Source organism: Mycteria americana, chromosome 21 (assembly GCF_035582795.1).
Source record: "Mycteria americana isolate JAX WOST 10 ecotype Jacksonville Zoo and Gardens chromosome 21, USCA_MyAme_1.0, whole genome shotgun sequence".
Lineage (NCBI taxonomy): Eukaryota > Metazoa > Chordata > Aves > Ciconiiformes > Ciconiidae > Mycteria > Mycteria americana.
In genome coordinates, this window is record NC_134385.1 from 2,529,379 (window position 1) to 2,547,866 (window position 18,488).

General features: G+C 63.4%; 1 protein-coding gene across 1 annotated transcript; it reads right to left on the reverse strand.

The window, feature by feature from the left end:
• Positions 1-3,297: 3,297 nt before the first annotated feature.
• On the reverse strand, positions 3,298-18,431 carry COL9A2 (collagen type IX alpha 2 chain). Its single transcript, XM_075522262.1, has 32 exons — positions 17,613-18,431; positions 15,606-15,680; positions 14,726-14,761; positions 14,569-14,631; positions 13,108-13,161; positions 12,805-12,840; positions 12,547-12,570; positions 12,347-12,400; positions 11,966-12,019; positions 11,710-11,757; positions 11,356-11,412; positions 10,784-10,837; positions 10,460-10,513; positions 9,690-9,743; positions 9,386-9,439; positions 9,244-9,297; positions 8,978-9,031; positions 8,697-8,750; positions 8,362-8,415; positions 8,122-8,166; positions 7,889-7,942; positions 7,480-7,533; positions 7,348-7,401; positions 6,633-6,704; positions 6,513-6,548; positions 6,222-6,266; positions 5,951-5,983; positions 5,449-5,595; positions 4,809-4,863; positions 4,540-4,728; positions 4,270-4,347; positions 3,298-3,892 (listed from the first exon to the last, which is right to left on the reverse strand). Exons 1-32 carry the CDS (start codon positions 17,787-17,789, stop codon positions 3,687-3,689), a joined length of 2,178 nt encoding a protein of 725 aa, XP_075378377.1. The 5' UTR covers positions 17,790-18,431; the 3' UTR covers positions 3,298-3,686.
• Positions 18,432-18,488: the final 57 nt, after the last annotated feature.

Genomic DNA, 18,488 nt, shown 5'->3' on the forward strand with positions numbered 1-18,488 from the left:
TGGCATGCACGGGAAGAGTCTCTGCTGGCATGGAAGGGAGCCGTTCCGCCGCCTTCTGGGCCGTGCCGGAGCACTAATAGCACGTTCAGCTGCAACAATGGTGCACGTGGCCCCAGAGTGGAACAAGTAGTGCTTGTCCAAATGCGAACCGCAGCCAGCACCGCCGGCCTCATCAGCCTTGAATGGCAGTAATGAGGCCCCCTAATTACTCCAGGCTACAGAAATTGGACTTCAATTTTTTTTTTTTTTTTTTTCCCCCCAAGGCTTTCAAAGGAGAGGGGAAGAGAATGAAAGCTGTGACTCTTGCAGGAGGTCTCGACAGGCCCGGCGGGGCAATTGGTGTGACCCCAAAGGGATCTGCCTTGATTTCCTTTCATTTCTTCCCTTTTGTCTTTCACATCATGTGAAAGCCACCTGATGATGCTTGGCTCCACACCTTCATGTTTTCTGGAGCCTTTGTAGCTGCACGGACAAGCTTGAGAGCAGGTTCTTAAACCCTTCAAAATGATTTTAAGAGATTCCACGCATTTTTGCCTTGAAAATAAGTCATGACTGGCCGTGGCCAGGCCCCTGATGTTTGAACAGTGCTCTCAGCTGCTGTGTCTCATGGGAGCTGCATAGCCCAAAAGCCCGGAGGCCCTTTGCCTGTGGCCAGTGGGACAGGTGAGGTGACAAGGACCTGGGCTGGCTCCCCACGGCCCCATCCGCAGGAGAATCCACGATGTCAAATTTGGGCAAGGTGGGAGAGAAAAGAACAAGAGCTCCAGACAGCTGCTTCCTTGGCACTTTAATTAAAACCTAATCTTCTTAATCTTCCCAGACGCTGGCCTTGCCAGCCTCCGACTTGCGAGGCTGCAGAGAACCCGGCTGTAGCTGTGCCTGCCCTGCAGCATCTCCCGGGATCTGGCTGGGGAGCACGGTTGCCTGCTGAAGGTCAAAGCCGCCTCTCGCTGACGGAGAGCTCAGCCACCGCTGCCTTGGCTTTTGGGAGGCCGCGTGTGGCTCTGAACAGCAGCGAGGTCAGCAAGAGCAGCGTCCCTGCCTCTGTGTGCTGGAGCACTTGCTCCATCCCTTTTCCCTTTTCCCTTTTCCCTTTTCCCTTTTCCCTTTTCCCTTTTCCCTTTTCCCTTTTCCCTTTTCCCTTTTCCCTTTTCCCTTTTCCCTTTTCCCTCCCCGGGGACGTGCACGCTTGGGGGTGAGGAGCCTCTGGCCTTCTTGGAAAGGACCCTGCGTCCTCCCGGGCAGCCCGGGACCCTCTGCAGACGCGGCGGCAGCTTCCCTGCCTCCGGCAGCCCTTTGTCCTTCTTGGCAGTGGCCTCTCCTGCTCCAGGACCGCGGCCCTGCTCTCGTCCCTCAGGCCCTCCTTGCACCCGTGTCCCGGCAGCAAACCTCCGCGCCCAGCGTGTTCCGGCCGTGCCGCGTCCAGCCCGGAGGTGGGAAGGGGCTGAGCGAGGGGGGTTCACCCTTCCCCCCCCCCCCCCCCCCCCCCCAAAGCGAAGGGGGGAGCGCAGCCCCGTGCCTGGGGGAAGCCCTGCAGCGAGCCCCTGCCCGGGGTAAAAACTGGTTTTAGTGGCAATAGCTCAAGTGCGGGCTCCCCGGGAAGAGGGGATTCAGCGGGCAGGCAGCTCCCTCTCGTGGGAGGAAAAAAAAAAAAGAGATGATTTGGGCTGTGCGGCCGGGCCGTGGCCCCAGATGTGCTGCACAGCTGGAGCCGGGGCAAGCCCAGCCTCGGGCTGTCCCCCAAGGGGTCTGATAACCTGAATTCCTCCCCGAAAAGAATTAGGATGAATCTCCCCGTTTGTCCAGAAATGGAGACGAGTGCTCAACGAGGCTCTTTCTTCACCTCTCCTAATAATGATTTGTTATTATTTGGGGCAGAGATTGGGCGCTTTCCAGCTGTTTCATTTCCACAGATCCTTGGGTTTCAATCTCTTGTCTCTGTAACGGCATCCAAGCTGCTATTTATTGGATGAATATTTATGAGGGCTCTGATGAAGAGGCAGATTCGGAGCCGGTTTGCCACTCATTGGAAACAACCGGAGTCTGGCCCCTAATTAATACACAGCCTTCTTAATTCCTTGATTAAATTCCAACTTGCAAATAAAACATTTGCATTTCACTTCCAATTTTTTTTTTTTTTTAAAGTAAAAGACAGTCCCCTTAAAGTTAGCTGATTGCACATTAAGTGACAAGGCAGCAGTTTGCAAAGGGCGCCGAGAAGGTAATTTAAATGGAGAGTGAGGATAGGACACTTGCGAAGAGTCTGGGGACACGGGGACAGATAAGGATCCATAGGGGAAAATGCTCTGCTACGCAGCGAGGTGCGTACGGGAGGGAAGAGCACAGGGTGCTGGGTCTGCCTGGGCTTGGATCTGGTCCTTGCCAGGGGTAGCCCCCTCCAGCCGAAGCAGGCCTGCGCCGGGCTGAGCCCCGTCCCGTTCCGGCTGGGCTGTGCCGGCAGTCCCTGGGCCGGCGGCAGCGATGCTGTGTGCCACGGGAGGGACCTGGCCAGCCTTTCCCACCACCTCTCCCCGGGATTTGTTACTCCTGCCAAGCCGAACATGCTTTGCTAATAAAAAAAATTGATTTTTATTTATCTTACAAAGCGAAGCCCCATTGCTCCCACCGCACAGCTTTAATCCTTTCTGCTGTCGATGGCAATAATGAGAAAGACACCTGCGGATCCTTCAGAGCCACAGGCCTCCTTTTTAACTATTACGAGATCAATACCCTTTGCAATGCTGCTAATAGTTTTCTGGCCCGCTTGATTGCAAGGGGACTTGGGTGGACACGGCCTTATTTGAAGGTGCCTGATGCATTTGTGGCAAATTTGCTCAGCCTCCGACACGGGGGGCTCAGGGGTGGCAAATTCCTCTGCACGTTTGCAACGGTGCAAGAGGGAAAAAAGAAGGCGCTCTTGCTCAAGAAACTTACTGAGAGGCTGAAATTGTCCCCGAGGATGGGAACGAGCAATTGAGACACCCGATAAGGAGCCTGAAACAACAGAAAAATGAACTTCAGCTCTCAAACAATAACCCCCCCCAGTATAGTCTTGGTTTGATTCAAAGAAATCAACACGTCATTCCAGTTCATTAACAATCCATCTCATTTTTATTGTCCATTTTTTTTAAAAGTTGGTGGTTTTCTACTCATAAAATAATCCTATTTTACAAAGATTTACAGCTCTGTGAGTGCCCAGCAGTGAACAAGGCTGGATCTGGCAAGTCTCTTAAATAATCAAACCACAATTTTTGGTTTTTAGGGAAAAAAAAAAAAAAAAAAAAGAAGGACAAAAAGGAAATCGGCAATGAGCCGATTCAGCACCAAGCAGGACATAACAGAGTAAGAGGGTTTGTATAAAAGACAATTTATTTCTTTGGGAAGGGGCACAGGGAGCAGAGGATGGGCAGAGGAGGCAGGTAATGCACCCCAGTAATGAGGACAGGACTCGGGGTGACCTCTCTTTATTCTCCCCCGTCCCCTGGGCAGTGGGAAGGGGGTGATACCTACACCAACTTGAATTCCCGAGGCTGCGGTTCCCCTCCGCTGGCTGCCCTGAGCCCAGCGCCCTCCCGCAGCCGGGACGGGCAGAGGTCGCTCCCTATGGATTTGCAGTTTTCTGGTCTCTTTGCTGCCAGCCCCGGCAAGGGTTTGCCGGCCGGGTCTGCCGCGGTGCCGGCGCCTCCTCAGTAGACAGGTCCCTTGACAGCCCCCGGCTCCGTCAGGCGCGCGGCAGCGTACGCCGAGGCTCCCAGGCAGGCAGCCGGCTCGCAAAACCCCGGCAGGCCAGCGGGACCAGGCAAGCCCGGCCGGCCAGCCTCTCCCGGGGAGCCTGGCAGGCCCCGCTCCCCAGCCTTGCCGTCAAGCGCGTGGCCGGGGATGCCGGGGAGACCTGCAACAAGAGCGTGGCCGTCGGCGGGTGCACGCGTGCCGTGTTTGTGGGTGCTGAGCCCAGCCTTTGCCGGAGCGGAGCAGGGGCCGGGCTATGGGAAACGCTGCTGGCGAGGACGGGGATGCCTTAGCAGAGCGGTGCGGCAAGCGAGCGAGACCGAGGGGCCAGGAAAGCGGCTGGCAGAGCTGCAGGCAGTGAGGATGCAGCAAAGGGTGCTACAAGTTGGAGATTTGCGGGATGAACCCACGCAGGTTTCAAGGGATGGGCCAGAAGGTCCCGAGCCGCTGCTGGGCACGTCATCACACCAGCAAGGGGCACGGGGTCTGCGGGGACCCGCCGCTGCCTGCCCTGTCTGTGCCGGGGGGAGAAGGGCTTACCTGGGATCCCCGGGGGACCCGGCATGCCCGGGTGGCCGCGGCCAGCTTCTCCCCGCTCACCCTTCTCGCCTCGTTTTCCTGCAGGGAAAGAAAGAGGGAGGGAAGGACTCGCTGGAGTCACAGCGGGAAACACGGACCCTGCAGGGGAGGGGACGGGGCTGCCCCTGCTCAGGGACTGAGCTGGGGGACGAGGGTGGCAGGAGGAGGCAGGGTCAGCCCCAAGGAGGATTTCTGCCCGGCACGGCGTGGGTATGGCCACCCACCACCTACCTTTAGGTCCTATGTTGCCGATCTGCCCGGCAGCACCCAGGATGCCGGGGACGCCTCGAGGTCCCATGGGTCCATGCGGGCCCTGCTCACCGGGTGGCCCTGGGGGACCGGGGGGTCCGGGGGGTCCCATGGCACCGACTCCACCCAGGGCTGCTCTCTTGGCGCTGACCGCCACCTCCGCCAGCTGCTCTGTAGGGCAGAGAGAGGCCGGCGTGGGACGCGACGTGGTGGCAGCCACCCCGCCGGCGGTGCCCCGCTAGCCCCCTCACCTTGCAGCATCTTCAGGACCACGTCGACGATGTGCTGGTCCCCAGCGTCCCGGCCCTGCCAGCGGCGAGAAGAGGGACACGCCGTAAAGGGAGAGGACTCCGGCCGCTCCCATCTGCACCCGCAGAGCCGGTCCCATGCCAACCCCGCCGTCCAGAGCACCTCCCCGCACCCCGTGCTGCCTTCCCAACCCTTCTTGGTTTTCCGTTCGGTCCCAGTACAAGAGCTCTGGCCTCGGCTCACGCCATGCCCGGCCGTGCTGCAACCTCCTCGTGGCGTTAACTTTCTACAGCCCCATTTTGCAAGTCTAAAATGAGGCTTATACAGAAAAATTCTGTCCCCCGGGCAGGCTGCAAAGATACGTATTGGAGCTAAACCCGCTGCTGGTGCTATATACAGTGAGAAATAAAGAACTCTTCTTTTCTAGAAAGGTGGGATCCCAGCTCAGCCCCCCTGGAGAGCTCGTGGGGGAGCACCGGCAGCTCCTGAGCCGGACGGCAGCCATTTCCCAGAGGAATTGGTAAGAAAAGGTTGGAGGCAATTCACCTGCCGAGCTGAACAAGCCGAGGGCGGCAGCCCCCCGGTCACCAGCTACGCGGTGCAGGAGGTGAGGAGGGGATGCGGGGCGCCGGGGGTACTCACCGCTACACCCCGCTGGCCGGGCATCCCCGGCACGCCGCGCTCCCCGACGAGTCCTCGTGGGCCGGGGGGTCCCGGGTAGCCTCGCACGCCGGGTGCGCCTGCGTCCCCCGAGGGGCCGGGGAAGCCGAGCTCGCCCTGGATGCCTTGCTGCGGTGGGGATGGAGAGCGGCGTCAGGATCGGGGAGCTCAGCCCCATCCTGGGCACGGGGGCTGCGCTCCGAGACCCCGAGGGCTTCCAGTACCAACGGCTGCAGCTGGGTGCTGAACCCCGAGCGGGGTCTGAACCCGAATCCAGGGCTGAACCTGAATCCAGGGCTGAATGTGGTCACTGATGCCCATCTCCAGTGAAAATACTTCCTCGGGTGACCAGCGTGCAGCACGCAGCAGCTCCGTGGAGTGCCGCTGCCGTTGTCAGGAGGATCGCCACCGGGTGAGGGTCCCGCAAAGCCACCCAGCGCGAAGGTGCGGGTAGCCCCTCGCCCCCAACCCCCCTGTCACTCACCTGTCCCTTTGGCCCCGGCTCACCCGATTCACCCTGGGGACAGAGGACACAAGAAATGCAATGGGGAGACAGCACGAATTTAGAGATGCGGCTGGGGGGAGGCACACGTACCCCTGCCGGCGTGCACCGTGCCTGCGCTGGGGTGCAATGCTGCGGTGCCCGGGGCCGTGCCGGGCAGGAGACCCCAGCACGGCCACAGCGCGTGGGCAGGGACCCGTGTCCAGCCCCGTCCCCCCGCACCCCACCCCAGGACCCATCCGTGGGGACCCACCTTCTCTCCCTTCAGCCCCGCGAGGCCGTGGACGCCCGGGTCTCCCTAGAGGAAAGGCAATCAGAAATGTGAACCTCCACTGCCAGCACCCGTCTCCTCCGCAGCCGCTTTAACCCCCCTTTCTTTAACCCCCCCGCTGCGCTCAGCCGGGATGCTGGGGGTATTGACGGAGAAAGCGCCTGGTGTCAGTGGGTGTCAGCCCCCCCAAAGGCGGGTGCCAGCCCTGTTAAACACGGGTGTCAGCGATTCCCCACCGAACCCCCAGCCCGGGCAGGAGGGTGATGTACTCACAGTACCACCTTCGGGGCCGGTTTTCCCTGGGGAGCCCTGGGGAAAGGAGAGGGGGGGTCAGCCCAGCTCAGCGCAGCTTCCCTGAGCTGGACCCCATCCCCTGCAGCCAGGAGCAGTCACCTTGTCTCCTTTGACTCCTGGCAAGCCTTGGGGTCCTGGGATCCCCGGCGGACCCTGCTCACCCTTGGGCCCCTGGGGATCAAGGTAACATGGGGAAAAGAGAGAAGTAAGTGAGAAGAGGCCATGGGAAGACCCTTCTCCCCCATCGGAGCATCCTCTCCAAGGCAATGAGATGCACAGGCAGCTCCCCGTCCCCTCCAGCAGCTCGGGCTGCCCCACAGCATCCCGACCTGCCCTGAATCCGGCCCCTGTGGGGGGACAGGGCGGAAAACGATGGAGGAGCCTCCCCGCCGGCCGTGCCAAGAGAGGGGAGCTCCACCAGGGACGGGGCCCCAGCCCTCGGGAAGCCAGAGGGACAAAGGTCACTTTTTGGCCATTTTCCACCCCAGGAAAGTCTCCAAGAGGGGCCGGGCAGCCTCCCCGGGCTGGGAGGAAATTCCTCTCCCGGCTGGGCCTGCAAACCCAGCGTGGCCCCGGGACCGCTAATCCCCGCACCACGTGCCCCGTCGGCTAATCCCTCGCCCCGACAGCCAGGCACAGCGGGACGGGGCGCGTGATCGACCCCGGCTGCGATCAAAGCCAGAGGTCCACGCAGCAGTGCCGGCCGTGCCCGGCTGCCCCGGCCCTCCTCCCCAGCCAAACGCCCCGGGCTGAGCACCCCCGAGCCGTGCCGAGGCGAAGCCCGCTTCCCAGCCCGGCCGCGGGTGCAACTCACCGCTTTCCCCTGCTCGCCGGGGGGGCCCACGAGGCCGCGCTCGCCCCGGTCGCCCTGCGGAGACCCGGGAAGAGAGCGGAGTCAGGGGCAGCTCCTGGCACCAGCACAAACCCTGCGGTGCCCACGACTCACCTTCATCCCGGGGACACCCTGGGGTCCCTGCTCACCCCGAGGTCCAGGCTCACCCTAAGAGGGGGAAAAAAAAAAGAAAACAAACAAAAAAACCCCCAGACCAGCTGCCTCTCTTGCATTCGCATGCCATCATCTACCCTTCAGCCTTGCTCAAGGGATGCGTGGCCCTGTCCTCGTCCCCTGCAGCCACACGAAGGGCTGCCACTGCACCGGGTGGCCGAGGAGGTGCTGGACGCGGGGCTGGAGAGGTGGCCCCAGCTGCTTCCCCGTGAGGAAGCTGCTGGGGGGGCGAAGTGCCCGACTGCTTTCTGTTTGACAGCAAATATGGAAAAACAGGCAAGAGAGAGAGAGAGAGAAAGCAAACCCCAGGCTGTGCCCGGGAGGAACATGGTGACATCTTGGTACTTACGATCTGCCCTGGGGCACCGGTGACACCGGGCTGGCCCCGAGCACCCGCTTCGCCCTGCGAATGGGAGAGAGGCGGTTCAGGGACGGCGAGGACAGGGGAGGGGACGGCACGGGGACAAGGCTGTGGGCTCAGGGATGGAGCGTGCAGGCTGCGGCAGCACCCTGCAGGGTGAGCGGGGCCGCAGGGTGGGTGCTCAGCGGGGGTTACTCCAGCCCCGGCTGCCCCGGACCCACCTTGTCTCCTGGGCCCCCTTTGCTTCCCGGCTGGCCCGGCAAGCCCTGTGGGAACAAAGCCGGGATCAAACCCTGTGCACAGCGCTGGAGGCGGTGACCCTGCCCGGTGCCCCGTGCCCGGCGGCAGCATCCCTGCTGCGTGCTGGCCCCGCACCCTGGCACCACCCGGGGATGGGGGTGCCACCCCACGGGTAACGGGGTACCTGCCCGGCTGGGGGGCTCCCACGCTCCCATACTCACAGCTTGTCCCCGGTGTCCTGGCGTTCCTGGGCGGCCGGCCTGTCCCACGCCGCCCTGCGAGGGACAGGGAGGATGTTACCGCATGGCGGAGAAAGGTGCAGAAATGAGGTGTCCATGGGTGGGACAAGGGACGCTTGGCCAAAGGCGGACGCTGCCCTCAGCCCCGTGGGGACGGCCACACGCCACCAGTCAGGAGATGCCACGTCAAGGGCCGGGACCTTATGCCACTTGCTGTCCCTGTTATTTCCAGCAAGCACCGGCACAAGGAACAGCGTGTGTCTGTCCCCATCGCTGGCGCAGGCAGCACCCAGCAGCCCCTGCCCGCAGCAGCTCACCTTCACGCCTGGGATACCCGGGGTGCCGTCTTTGCCATCGATGCCCGGGAGACCCTGCGAAAGGGGGAAGAGTCGCTCGGTCTGACACCTCCCAGAGGGACTGAAAGGTTGGGGGGGGGCAAAAAAAGACTGGGAAGGGAAATGAAAGCTCCAGCCCTGTGCTGAGCCAGGGTGCAAGGACAGATGATGGCCCCAAAGAGGACAGAGAGGGACAGGGAGATCTTCTCCTTGCAAGGGGTTCAGCCCTAGATGTGGGCGTGGGTGCCGCTGGCTGTACTTACATTCTCCCCCTTGGGGCCGATGTCTCCTTGGGGGCCCCTGATGCCACGGCCACCCTAGAGCAGGAGAGAGCAAGCGTTATTTCAAGCGTTATTTCAGCCGCCCTCTTGGTGCAGGGGACGGAGCCGGGGGACGGAGGAGACACCCATCGAGGCACCCCAGGCAAAGCCCCTGTCTGTGCCGGGGAGCAGGGCCAAGCTGGGAAAAAGGGGGCACTGGCATCGCCCAGGGCACGGCGCTGCCCTCCCCAGCGGGGCGGGTTACCTACCAGCTCTCCTTTCTCTCCGGGGTCCCCAGGTGGTCCCTTGGGGCCTTCCCTGCCCTGGAGGGGAGAAAGACGGGGGCTGAGCAGCAAAGTGCGGGGTCCCCCGCTTGCCCCGCAGCCCCCGGGGATGAGGGAGGGCACTCACCGGCCGCCCGGCCGCTCCGATGGTCCCGACCATCCCCTTGTAACCAGCAGGACCCTGCAAAGAGATCACGGGGGGGGGAGAGGGGGGTCAATTCCTTCCATCCCAACCTCAGCCCCCAGGCAGGTCCGACCCCACTAACAAGGGGCAGCGTCCAGCCCCCCGAGATGGCCGAACAGCCACGTTAGCGATGCTCCTGGGAAGCAGCCTGCAGCCTGGGAAGCATCGCCACGGCTCAGCCCTGGGGAGCCGGTGCCCCTGACCCCAGAGCCGGGCACAGCCGCCCCTGCGTCCCACCAGCGCTTACCGTCTCGCCCTTGGGTCCCGCCATCCCGGGGTAACCCCTCAGGCCCTGCGGTCCCTGCGGGGAAGGAAACAACAGCCGGCTTAGCTGGGAACGGCCCCAGGAGCAGCCCAGGGGGAAGCCGCAATTAGAGCAGAAGCCGGTACTGGAAATCAGGCGGTTTTGCCAAATGCGAGGTATTTCAGTCCCGCCGCTCGCTCCTAATTCTGCGGCCCCCCACCAGGCGCCTTTCCAGCTGTCGGTTCAATAACAGCAATGGGCCCAAACTGCTGCTGCTTCCCCCACCAAAGCTCTTGGCTTCAAAGCAGTTTTGCCCTTTCCCGGACCGAAGGGCTCAGCCCATTAATTGCTTTTCATCTTCAAAGCGCTTGGCAAACTCAAACAGCTTTAATCCCCACATCCCCACAGTGAGCTGGACGCCGCACCCCCCGTCCAGGTGGGGTAAGGGAGGGGGCTCAGGGTACATGAGCCATTTGCCCCCGGCCGGCGAGTTATCCACGTTAACGTGCACTAACGACCGAGGTGCCCAAGCCAGCGCTGACCACGGAGGTCTCCATCGGGATGCGGCTTTGCCACCCTCCTGGCGGCAGCTCCATGGCTGGGAGGAGGGAGACAGATGAGAAAAGGCTTCGCTCCGGTCCCAGCGGTGGGTCTCTGGGAGCAGGGACACACTGGTGTCACATCCCCGGTGTCTGGGGCCAAGCACAAAGCGGCCACCCCCAGCCCCTGGGGCACCCGGGGGGCAGAGAAGCAAAGAGAAATAAATATGTTACCGGAGGGCCTGGGACGCCTTGTTCTCCGGAGACGCCGACGTCACCCTTGGGGCCCTGGGGAGGGATGGAGAGGTGAGTGCTGGGACGGAGCGGGGGTACAAACCACCCTGGAGACCCGAGACCCCCTCACCTGGGACCCAGCAGGGCATGGGGACAGGTCCCCCTGCCCAGGGTAGGAAGACCACCCTGCATCTCCCAGCCCTGGATCTCCCCCCTCCCTCTCCCACCTCTTTCCTTCAGAGCCCCTTGCCCTCCAGTCCAACCCCAGTCCAACCTCCAGGCACGCCTGGCTCCTTCTGGGACGCTGCCGGAGAAGTCACTCACCTGCCTGCCCTGCCTGCCGGGCTCGCCGAGGGCGCCGGGGCGGCCCCTGTGTCCCTAAGGGCGACGAGGAAGACCGTGAGCATCCCTGGGCAGAGCAGCGGGGTCGAGGCAGCGTCCTGATGGCCCCGTCACCCGCAGCCCCCCTGCCTGCAACGTCCCACCCCGGGGTGCCCGCTGGTGACGTGGTGGGGCTCAGCACCCCACTGGCGATGCGGCGGGGCTCAGCATCCCGCAGCCGCCCAGGGCATGCGGTGGGGATGCCCGCTGGGTTTAATCCTCTGGGCTTTGCAAGCGGAGGAGCCGGGCAGCGGCACAGCTGGGGCTGGGGCTTCGGCATGGGGTCTCACCCGCCGGGAAGGGGCTGGCAGGAGCTGGGGAGCCATGGGGGACCTCTCCCACAGTGCCTTTGCCCCCGGGGGTCTCTGAGCGTGCGTGCCCCTGTGCTCCCAGGAGAGCAGAGCGGCTTCCAAGCTCCCCGTGCCTCCAGACCAGGGAAGGCTCCTCCGCTCAGGCACAGCATGCTGGAAGCGGGGGTCCCTGTTCGCTCCCCGGCAGCCCCGGGGCTCCCTTACCTTCAGTCCCTGCAGTCCCTGGGGGCCCTTGGGACCTGGCGGGCAGCTGGTCGGGCACTGGTGGGGAAGAAGAAACGCGGGTTGAGTTGGGAAAGGACCCAGAGGCTGCGGAGAAGCCATGCTGGGAAGGACGGGCTCCCTTGCTGTGCGGCGAAGCCGGGCTGTGCAGTGACGCAGGGGACCCACCGCTCGCAGCATCATTTCGGCTGGGGACTCTGCTCCTCCCCACTCTATCGGCCCCCAGTTACGGAATCACACTGGTGGCTGTATTTCAGGCCAGGGCAGCAGATGCTCTTCCAGCTGCCGCTACCCTGCCAAGGCCTGCTGAAGGGACAAGGTAATGGCAGCTCTCACCAAGAAATCAGCGCTGCCTTCCAGTCCTTGGATGTGTCCTGGGGGGCCCTGGAGGGAAGGAGACCATCAGCATCTGCGGTTTAATATCAACACTATTTTACGGGAGGGGTGAATGTTACACCCGGGAGGGAGGGGAGCAAGGCACGGGGTGGGAGGTGTGTGCCAGAGCCCGAGTCCCAGCCCCACACCCTGGGCTGAGGGGCTGGGGGACTTCGTCCCTCCTGCAGAAGATGCTGACGATTGGGGAGATACTCACGGGTTTCCCTGGAGGGCCTGGGGGACCCCGCGGGCCGTCGGGTCCAGGGTCACCCTAAGAAAGAACAACCCCAGGAAAGGAGATTTAGGGGTGGGGAGGCGGCAGGCACTGCCAGGGTGGAGAGGGGGTGGTGAAGCACCCGAGATCCAGGATGACACAGCGGGAACTCGGGCATCCCCGGGCATGAGCTGGGAGGGGATGGACGCTGCTGGGGGACCTGGCTGCAGGCACAGAGTCTGTCACCCCTCCGTCCCCGCCGCAGGACCCTGCTCGCCCATATTACAGGGTTGTCCCTGTTTACCCCAGGAGCCCCGAAGTGCGGAGAAGCGGACGCTGGGGTAAGGAGGGGAGGTTTTCCCGTGCCCCCTCCTGACTCCTCACCTTGGGTCCCAGCGCTCCAATCTCTCCAGGAAGCCCAACCTGGCCTGGAAGCCCCTTAAGGAGAAGAGAGACATTCAACGAGTGAGAGAGGTCGAGCCCCGAGACCCCCCCCCCTTTGGGGGTGCTGAGATTTGAGCTCTTCCAGCGCAACCCCGAGCGGGGTCCCCGGCCGTCCATAGCCCCACAAGCCCGGCACTTACGGGTGGTCCTGGCAGCGAAGGGCCCTGCAACAAGAAGAAAGACACTATTGGTCCAAATTCTCCAACCTCCACCCCCAAAACCACCAGCATCCCTGCCCCCAGCAGGGCAATGCCCACGCCACCATCAAGGATGCAGATGCGGGGGGCTGAGGCTGGATCCCCACTCTGCTCCCACCCCGCTCATGGGTGATCAGGGAGCGGGTGCCGGAGCCAGGAGTGGGTGCATCACCAGTGCCCGTGGGAGAGGCAGATACTCACAGGGAGCCCCGGCGGCCCTGGGAGTCCGGGCTGGCCCTGCCGGGACAGAAGGGGAGAGTCAGGAGCTGAAACGGGAGGGTCTGGCCCCACCAAGCCCTGCTCCACTGCCGTGTGAACTGCTAAAATTCACCCCTCCCTGGACCCAGTCTCAGTGCCGGCTCATTGCCAAATACTCCATCGCCCAATTCCTGCATCCGTGCATCCCCTCCACGACGACGGGACTGGTCCCAGCCTGGCCCCACTGGCTCCATGGGGGGAAGGTGGGAGCCCGGAGCAGCTTCCCCGCAGCAGCTCCTCACTTACTTTAAGTCCTGGCCCACCGACGGGCCCTGGCTCCCCTTTCGCTCCCGTCAGGCCCTGCAAGAGGAGAGATGGCGGGAGGTTGTTGCCAGCCCTTCTGCTCTCCAGCCAGACATTTTTGCTGGGGCTTTTTCCATCAGGAGGGGTCGAGGCTTATTAGTGGGGAATTTGTGCTTGTCACTGCCGTGCCCGTCACGCAGCAAACCTGGCGATGAAGCTGTCCCTGGACCCAAGCCCCGATGGCACAGAGAGCCTCGCAGCGATGCTCCACAGTCCCCGCGAGCTGCCCAGCTCCAAGACCCCGTGCCGGGGCTCGGCAGGGACCCTCGTGCCGCAGGGCACGTCCAGCACGGCTGCCCCAGCCCCGGCAGAGGCACGCGGGGAGCTCGGCCCATCCGTGATCCCGGTTATATCAGCTCTGAGTCCCTCCCCGGCTCCCTCGTCCCCCACTGCAGTGCCTTTGCGGGCTGTGCCTGTGCCGGGGTCTGGGTCTCTGCAGCTGATGGCTTGAGCTTGGCCCACGGGCTAATTCCTGCACGCTGCCGGGCACGCGGGGATGGTGCGGGTGGAGAGCCCCTCGCTCAGCCCGGCTCTGCTCAGCGTCTGTATTCAAAGGAGCTGAACTCCCGTGCAGGCAGATTAGCCTGGATGAATAATGCATGCTTATAATGACAGTTATTCTATTCATTTATTATTGAAGAATAACTAAACCCCAAAAGATTTATGAAGTGCCATCCAGAGACACAAAAGAGGGCCCTGTAGTTTGGGTTTCCTTCTGATGAGCGAGTAAATGTCCGATGCTTGCAGGCGCTTACCCGTGCAGTGCTGCAGGGGGACAGGGGGCAGGCACCCAACCCAAACCTCCCCGGGCACCCATCACGCACCCCTGTACCCCAGCCGGGGGAGCGTGGGGCCAGGAGCCGGCCGACAAGCGTCACGGCATCAAGGCAGTCCCCTTTCTGCCACCTCTGCCCTGGGCTGTGCTTCTCCCGGGGAGGGGACAGTGGGAGAAGTCACCGATGCCACCTACGTGGGTGCCAAGGGGGTGGCTCCAGGGGAGCCACGGGATTGCTCCAGATTCATGTTGGAGGAAACGAGAACTGAACCAGGGCTCAGGACAGCAGCTGCAGTAAAGGACAAGGAAAAGCCGTTTCACGGTCGGGGATGTCGGTGCTGTGCCCCGGCTTTCCCGGCACAGCTCTCACCCTGCGTGCAGTGGGGATGCACTTTCGGAGCCAGGGCAGCGGGAGGGGGTGGCAGCAGCCCTGCCCAACCTCTGCCTGCGTTTTCTGCTGTGATTCCAAAGGTGCTTTCAGCTCCCGCGCGAAGGGATTTTGGCACTTTCTTACGTGCCACAGAAAAAGAACCCTGTGCCGGGGGTCAGAGGAGTTTGCTGAGACCCTGCTGGGGCCCGGGGACAGTGGCCAGGGATGCCATGGGGGGGAACAGGGGGTCGGTACTCACGTCGATGCCCGTCTTCCCTGGGGGCCCATCTGGACCGGGGGCTCCGGGCTCCCCCTTGGCACCCTTTAAAAGAGAAGAGGCGTGGGGGCAGATTGAAAGGAGCTCCTCCAGAAGGGGTGAGACCGTCGGCGAGCGGCAGGGAGGCGTGGGTACTCACCGGGGACCCGGGGGCTCCAACAGAGCCTTTGTCACCCTGCAGAAAGGGAAGAAGGTTGTAAAAAGGGGTCTGTCACCCCGCGGAGCCAGGCCCGGCAGCGCAGGGGGCTCAGGACCCGTGTCTCCCATCCGCTTCCCCAAGCCGGAGCGAGATGCTGGATCCCCCAGCATGGCAGCCAGGCCAGGATGGGGCCGGCATTAAGAGAGGGATGGGGCGGGAGGGCTGCGGCCGTCCTGGGTATAAATAGCGCTTAAAATAACACCCTGGGGCAAGTGTCAGAGAAAGGGTGCTTTCTGCTGGCTCACAGATCTCCCCTCTGTTCAAGGTCCCTCCCCGCAGCCCCGGGGAGGGTCCGGAGCCACAGCTGCCTGCCACAGCCCTCGGCCACGTCACCGCTCTGTGGACTCCTGACCTGCGTGTCCTGGTCCCCGCCAGCCCCCCCAGCTACAGCTACCCCTCCTCACTGGGCATCTCTGGGCTGATCCCTGCGCCCAACCCCTCCGAGCATCCTCCGCTGCCCGGAGAGGGATGCCCCAAACACCCTGCACCCTTCCTGCCACTGTGCTCCCCAAAAAGCGTTTCAAGCCCCATTTCCCAAGGTGGTCAGGCCACGGGCTGCTGTCCCGGGGCGGTGGATGGAGCCCCAGTGCAGGGGCTGCGCTCCCCCATGCCATCACTGCTGCCCAGGGCCACAGGCAAAGCCGAGGATGCTCCGTCTGCCCCGGCCCGGGAGCAGCGCGGTGTGGGAACGGCACAGCGTCGGCACCCCATGCCCCCCGCCGAGCCTCTGCCCCCACACAATGTCCCTCTTTGTGCTGCAGGTCCCCTCCCTCCCTCCCTCCCTCCAGCCTGCAGAGGTTCCCGGCCGCGCCGTACTCACGTCAATGCCATCTGCTCCCGGCACTCCTGGGGGACCGGGGGGCCCTCGTGGGCCAGGCTCTCCTGGTGGCCCTCGCTAAGGGGAAAAAGGGATGGGACCCACGTCAGGAAGGAGCAGCCAGACCCCGAGAGATGCTGGGGGTCAGAGGGAGCCCAGGGTGCAGCGCTCGCCACCAGCATGTGCTAGGGACCCCTCTCCAGAGAGCTGGGATGGAGTGAGCACCCCAAGGCGTCAGAGCTCCGCTCCTTCCCACGGGTCCTCCGCTGCCTGGCCTGTGCCCCCCGGCAAAGGCACGGGTGGAGAAATCCAGGAGATCTCCCCCCACACTGGCATGACCAGGTCCCCATCCCCTCCCTGCTTTCTACCCCATGGCTGTCCCCTCCTGCCCTCCTGCCCTGGTGCCTGCGGGGCTCCTGCCCCAGCAGAGCGGGGTCTCAACGGGGCGATGGCAGCGCTTGCAAAGGCCCCTCTCGGCTCGGGGTGCAAGCCCAGCACTGGGATTTCTAAGAGCATCAGCAGGATTTAAGTGCCTGAAGCCCCGATACGAAATGGGGACCCCGAGCCCCTCCGTGGGCGCACCCCTCCCTACACCGGGCTGGCTCGCTGCCCGGCTCGCTGCCCGCCGCTCGCGGCACCGTTCCGCAGCATCGCACAAAAGCACCATTCAGCCGGCGGCAGGGGAGCTCCCCGAGCAGCCTGGCCCCAGCTTTGAGGTTTGCACAGGACTCCGCAGGAGCAACTTTGCAAAGAAATCTCTGTTATCCTAACGGGGTGTTTGGGGGGAAAAGACTCCGGTCCCGGAGACCGAACCCCTGGTGTTCCTGGAAATGAAAACCAGACGGGCTGGCTGGGGCTGCATGCCTGCGACTCCTCCGTCTTTCCAGGCTTATTTATTTTAAAGTGAAATATATAAGGATGAGAGGTGTTGCTGGTTTGTTCACAGAACTAGGAGAGCCCCGGCTTCACCTTGGAAGCAAACCCCGCAGTCGGGGTGGGAGCACGCACCCGTCCCCGGGAGCACCCATGAATGGCACCTTTGTCCTGCTCGAAGGATTTCCAAATGGTTCCTTGTTCCAAGAGCTCCCCCGTCCCCCTTGCTCCGACCGGAGCCCTCTCCCCTGGCCAGACCCTGCCACCACAAGCCCATGGGCATCCCGGGGGGCTGTTGTAGGAAGGCAGCTTCCCCCCCAGCTCTCCGCAGCGAGGCTGACTGTGCCGGCAGGCAGCTCACGGGAAGATTTTTCCAAAATCTTTTCTAAAAATGTGATTTTTGCAGTTGCAAGGCAGGGAGATTTTTTCTCTTTTTGGGTGGGATCCCAGGAGGAACACTGCCCGCCCCGCTCGCAGCACTCGCCCCGAGGAGCAGAGGGACACCTTCCCCTCACTTCTTTCCGATGCATTTTCTCCTGCCCCTGGGTGAGTCCGGAGAGCCCACCGGGACCCCCACCCGCCACTGGTGCCCCTCCCTGCTGCCCCTGGGCAAGTCCCCACGGAGCCCTGGGGCAGCCCTGGCAGGGTCAGAGCCCCCCTCAGCCCCCCTCAGCCCAGCTCCGCAGCGCGTCCCAGCAAAGCAGAAGCAAATAAGCATTTTCCCAGGTGACGGGAGGTGGACGACCTGGCGGCTGCTGGGGGGGGGGAACAGCGGAGAGTCCCCCATTGCTGCCCCAAGGGGAAAATAAAACTAAACTTGTTTAGCTAACAAGTCCCAAACTTCAAGCCGTGCAGCCCAGCCCTGTTCCTCTCTCATGGGGCTGGAGGCAGCTTTTGGCATGGAGTGGTCCCCGGTGGGTCGGGGCTGTGGGTCCCAACTGGGGGCTGCTCTCCCCCCCCCCCCCCCCCATGGGGCATTCCCGGGAAAAACAAGCGAAAGGTGCTGGGAAAATAAGCAGCGAGTCCCAGGGGTGCTCAGCACTGCGAGCCGGCGTCTGCAAGGGGGGAAACGGGGACCGTCCCCTCTCTGTCCCCCAGCCCAGCGCAGCGCGGAGGGGGACCAAGCACAGGACTTACAATCTGGGCCAGGCAGAGGCAGGCGGCTTGGAGCAAGAGCCAGAGCTGGAGAACGGGGAAGCAGCCGGCCATGGCGAGGGCGGCCGGCACCGAGCGGCGGTGGCTTCGTCTCGCTGCGCTCAGGTATGGCAGCAGCCCCGAGCGCTCAGCCGGACACCGGAGGAGGAGGGGGCTCATTAATATGGAGCAGTGGGACGAGGGCAGGCGGGCAGCCCTGGCCCCCCGCCCCCCCGCTCAGGTGAGCCCGCGGTTATCGTGGGTTGTGCAGCCGGACGGTGACGGAGGATTTGGCACGATGGTGGTGGAGGATTTGGCAAGACGGCGGCGGGGAATTTGGCACGAGTGGCACAAAGGGGCTTTAATGCAGACAAGGGGCTGGGAGAGGAGGGGGACGAGCTGGGGGGCTGCTGTGGGAGCTGCATGGTGAGACCCCGGCCAGGACGTCTGTGCGGGCACCCCCAGGAGCGCCAGGGTGTCCCCTGTGATGTCCCCATCACGATGCCTGTGCCAGTGCCACGGGGCACCGTGCTGCCCGGGGCCGGGGCTGCGGTTGCCCCCACAACCCCGTGATGGGTCAGCACTGGGAGCGGGTTCCTGCCACCCTGGGGAGGGTCCTGGGGGACTTCTGATGTGTCTGACCCCATTTCTGCCCTGTGAACCCCCGTGCAGCCCCAGGCAGGGTGGCCACCCTGCTGCAGGTCCTGGGGCACCCCTGCAAAATGCCCCCGTGGCCCCAGCGTGGCACTGGGAGGAGAAGGGGGGCTGTACCAGGGGGTCACCGGCTGCTCCCCACAGCCCTGGCAGGGCACAAGGCCCATGTCCGTGGGGGGACGGATGCCCCACTCATCACCCCCCTGTGCCCAGCTCCCCATACCC

Bases quoted from the DNA above. Each gene is read 5' to 3' on its own strand.
- COL9A2 (XM_075522262.1), bottom strand. From the start codon at position 17,789: ATGAGCCCCCTCCTCCTCCGGTGTCCGGCTGAGCGCTCGGGGCTGCTG. The intron at 12,841-13,107 runs GTAAGTGAGGAG...CTGTCCCGGCAG, and splicing joins TCGGTGGGCCAGGACTTAAA to GGCCAGCCCGGACTCCCAGG. The intron at 11,758-11,965 runs GTGAGTATCTCC...CCTTCCCTCCAG, and splicing joins CAGGCCCTCCAGGGAAACCC to GGCCCCCCAGGACACATCCA.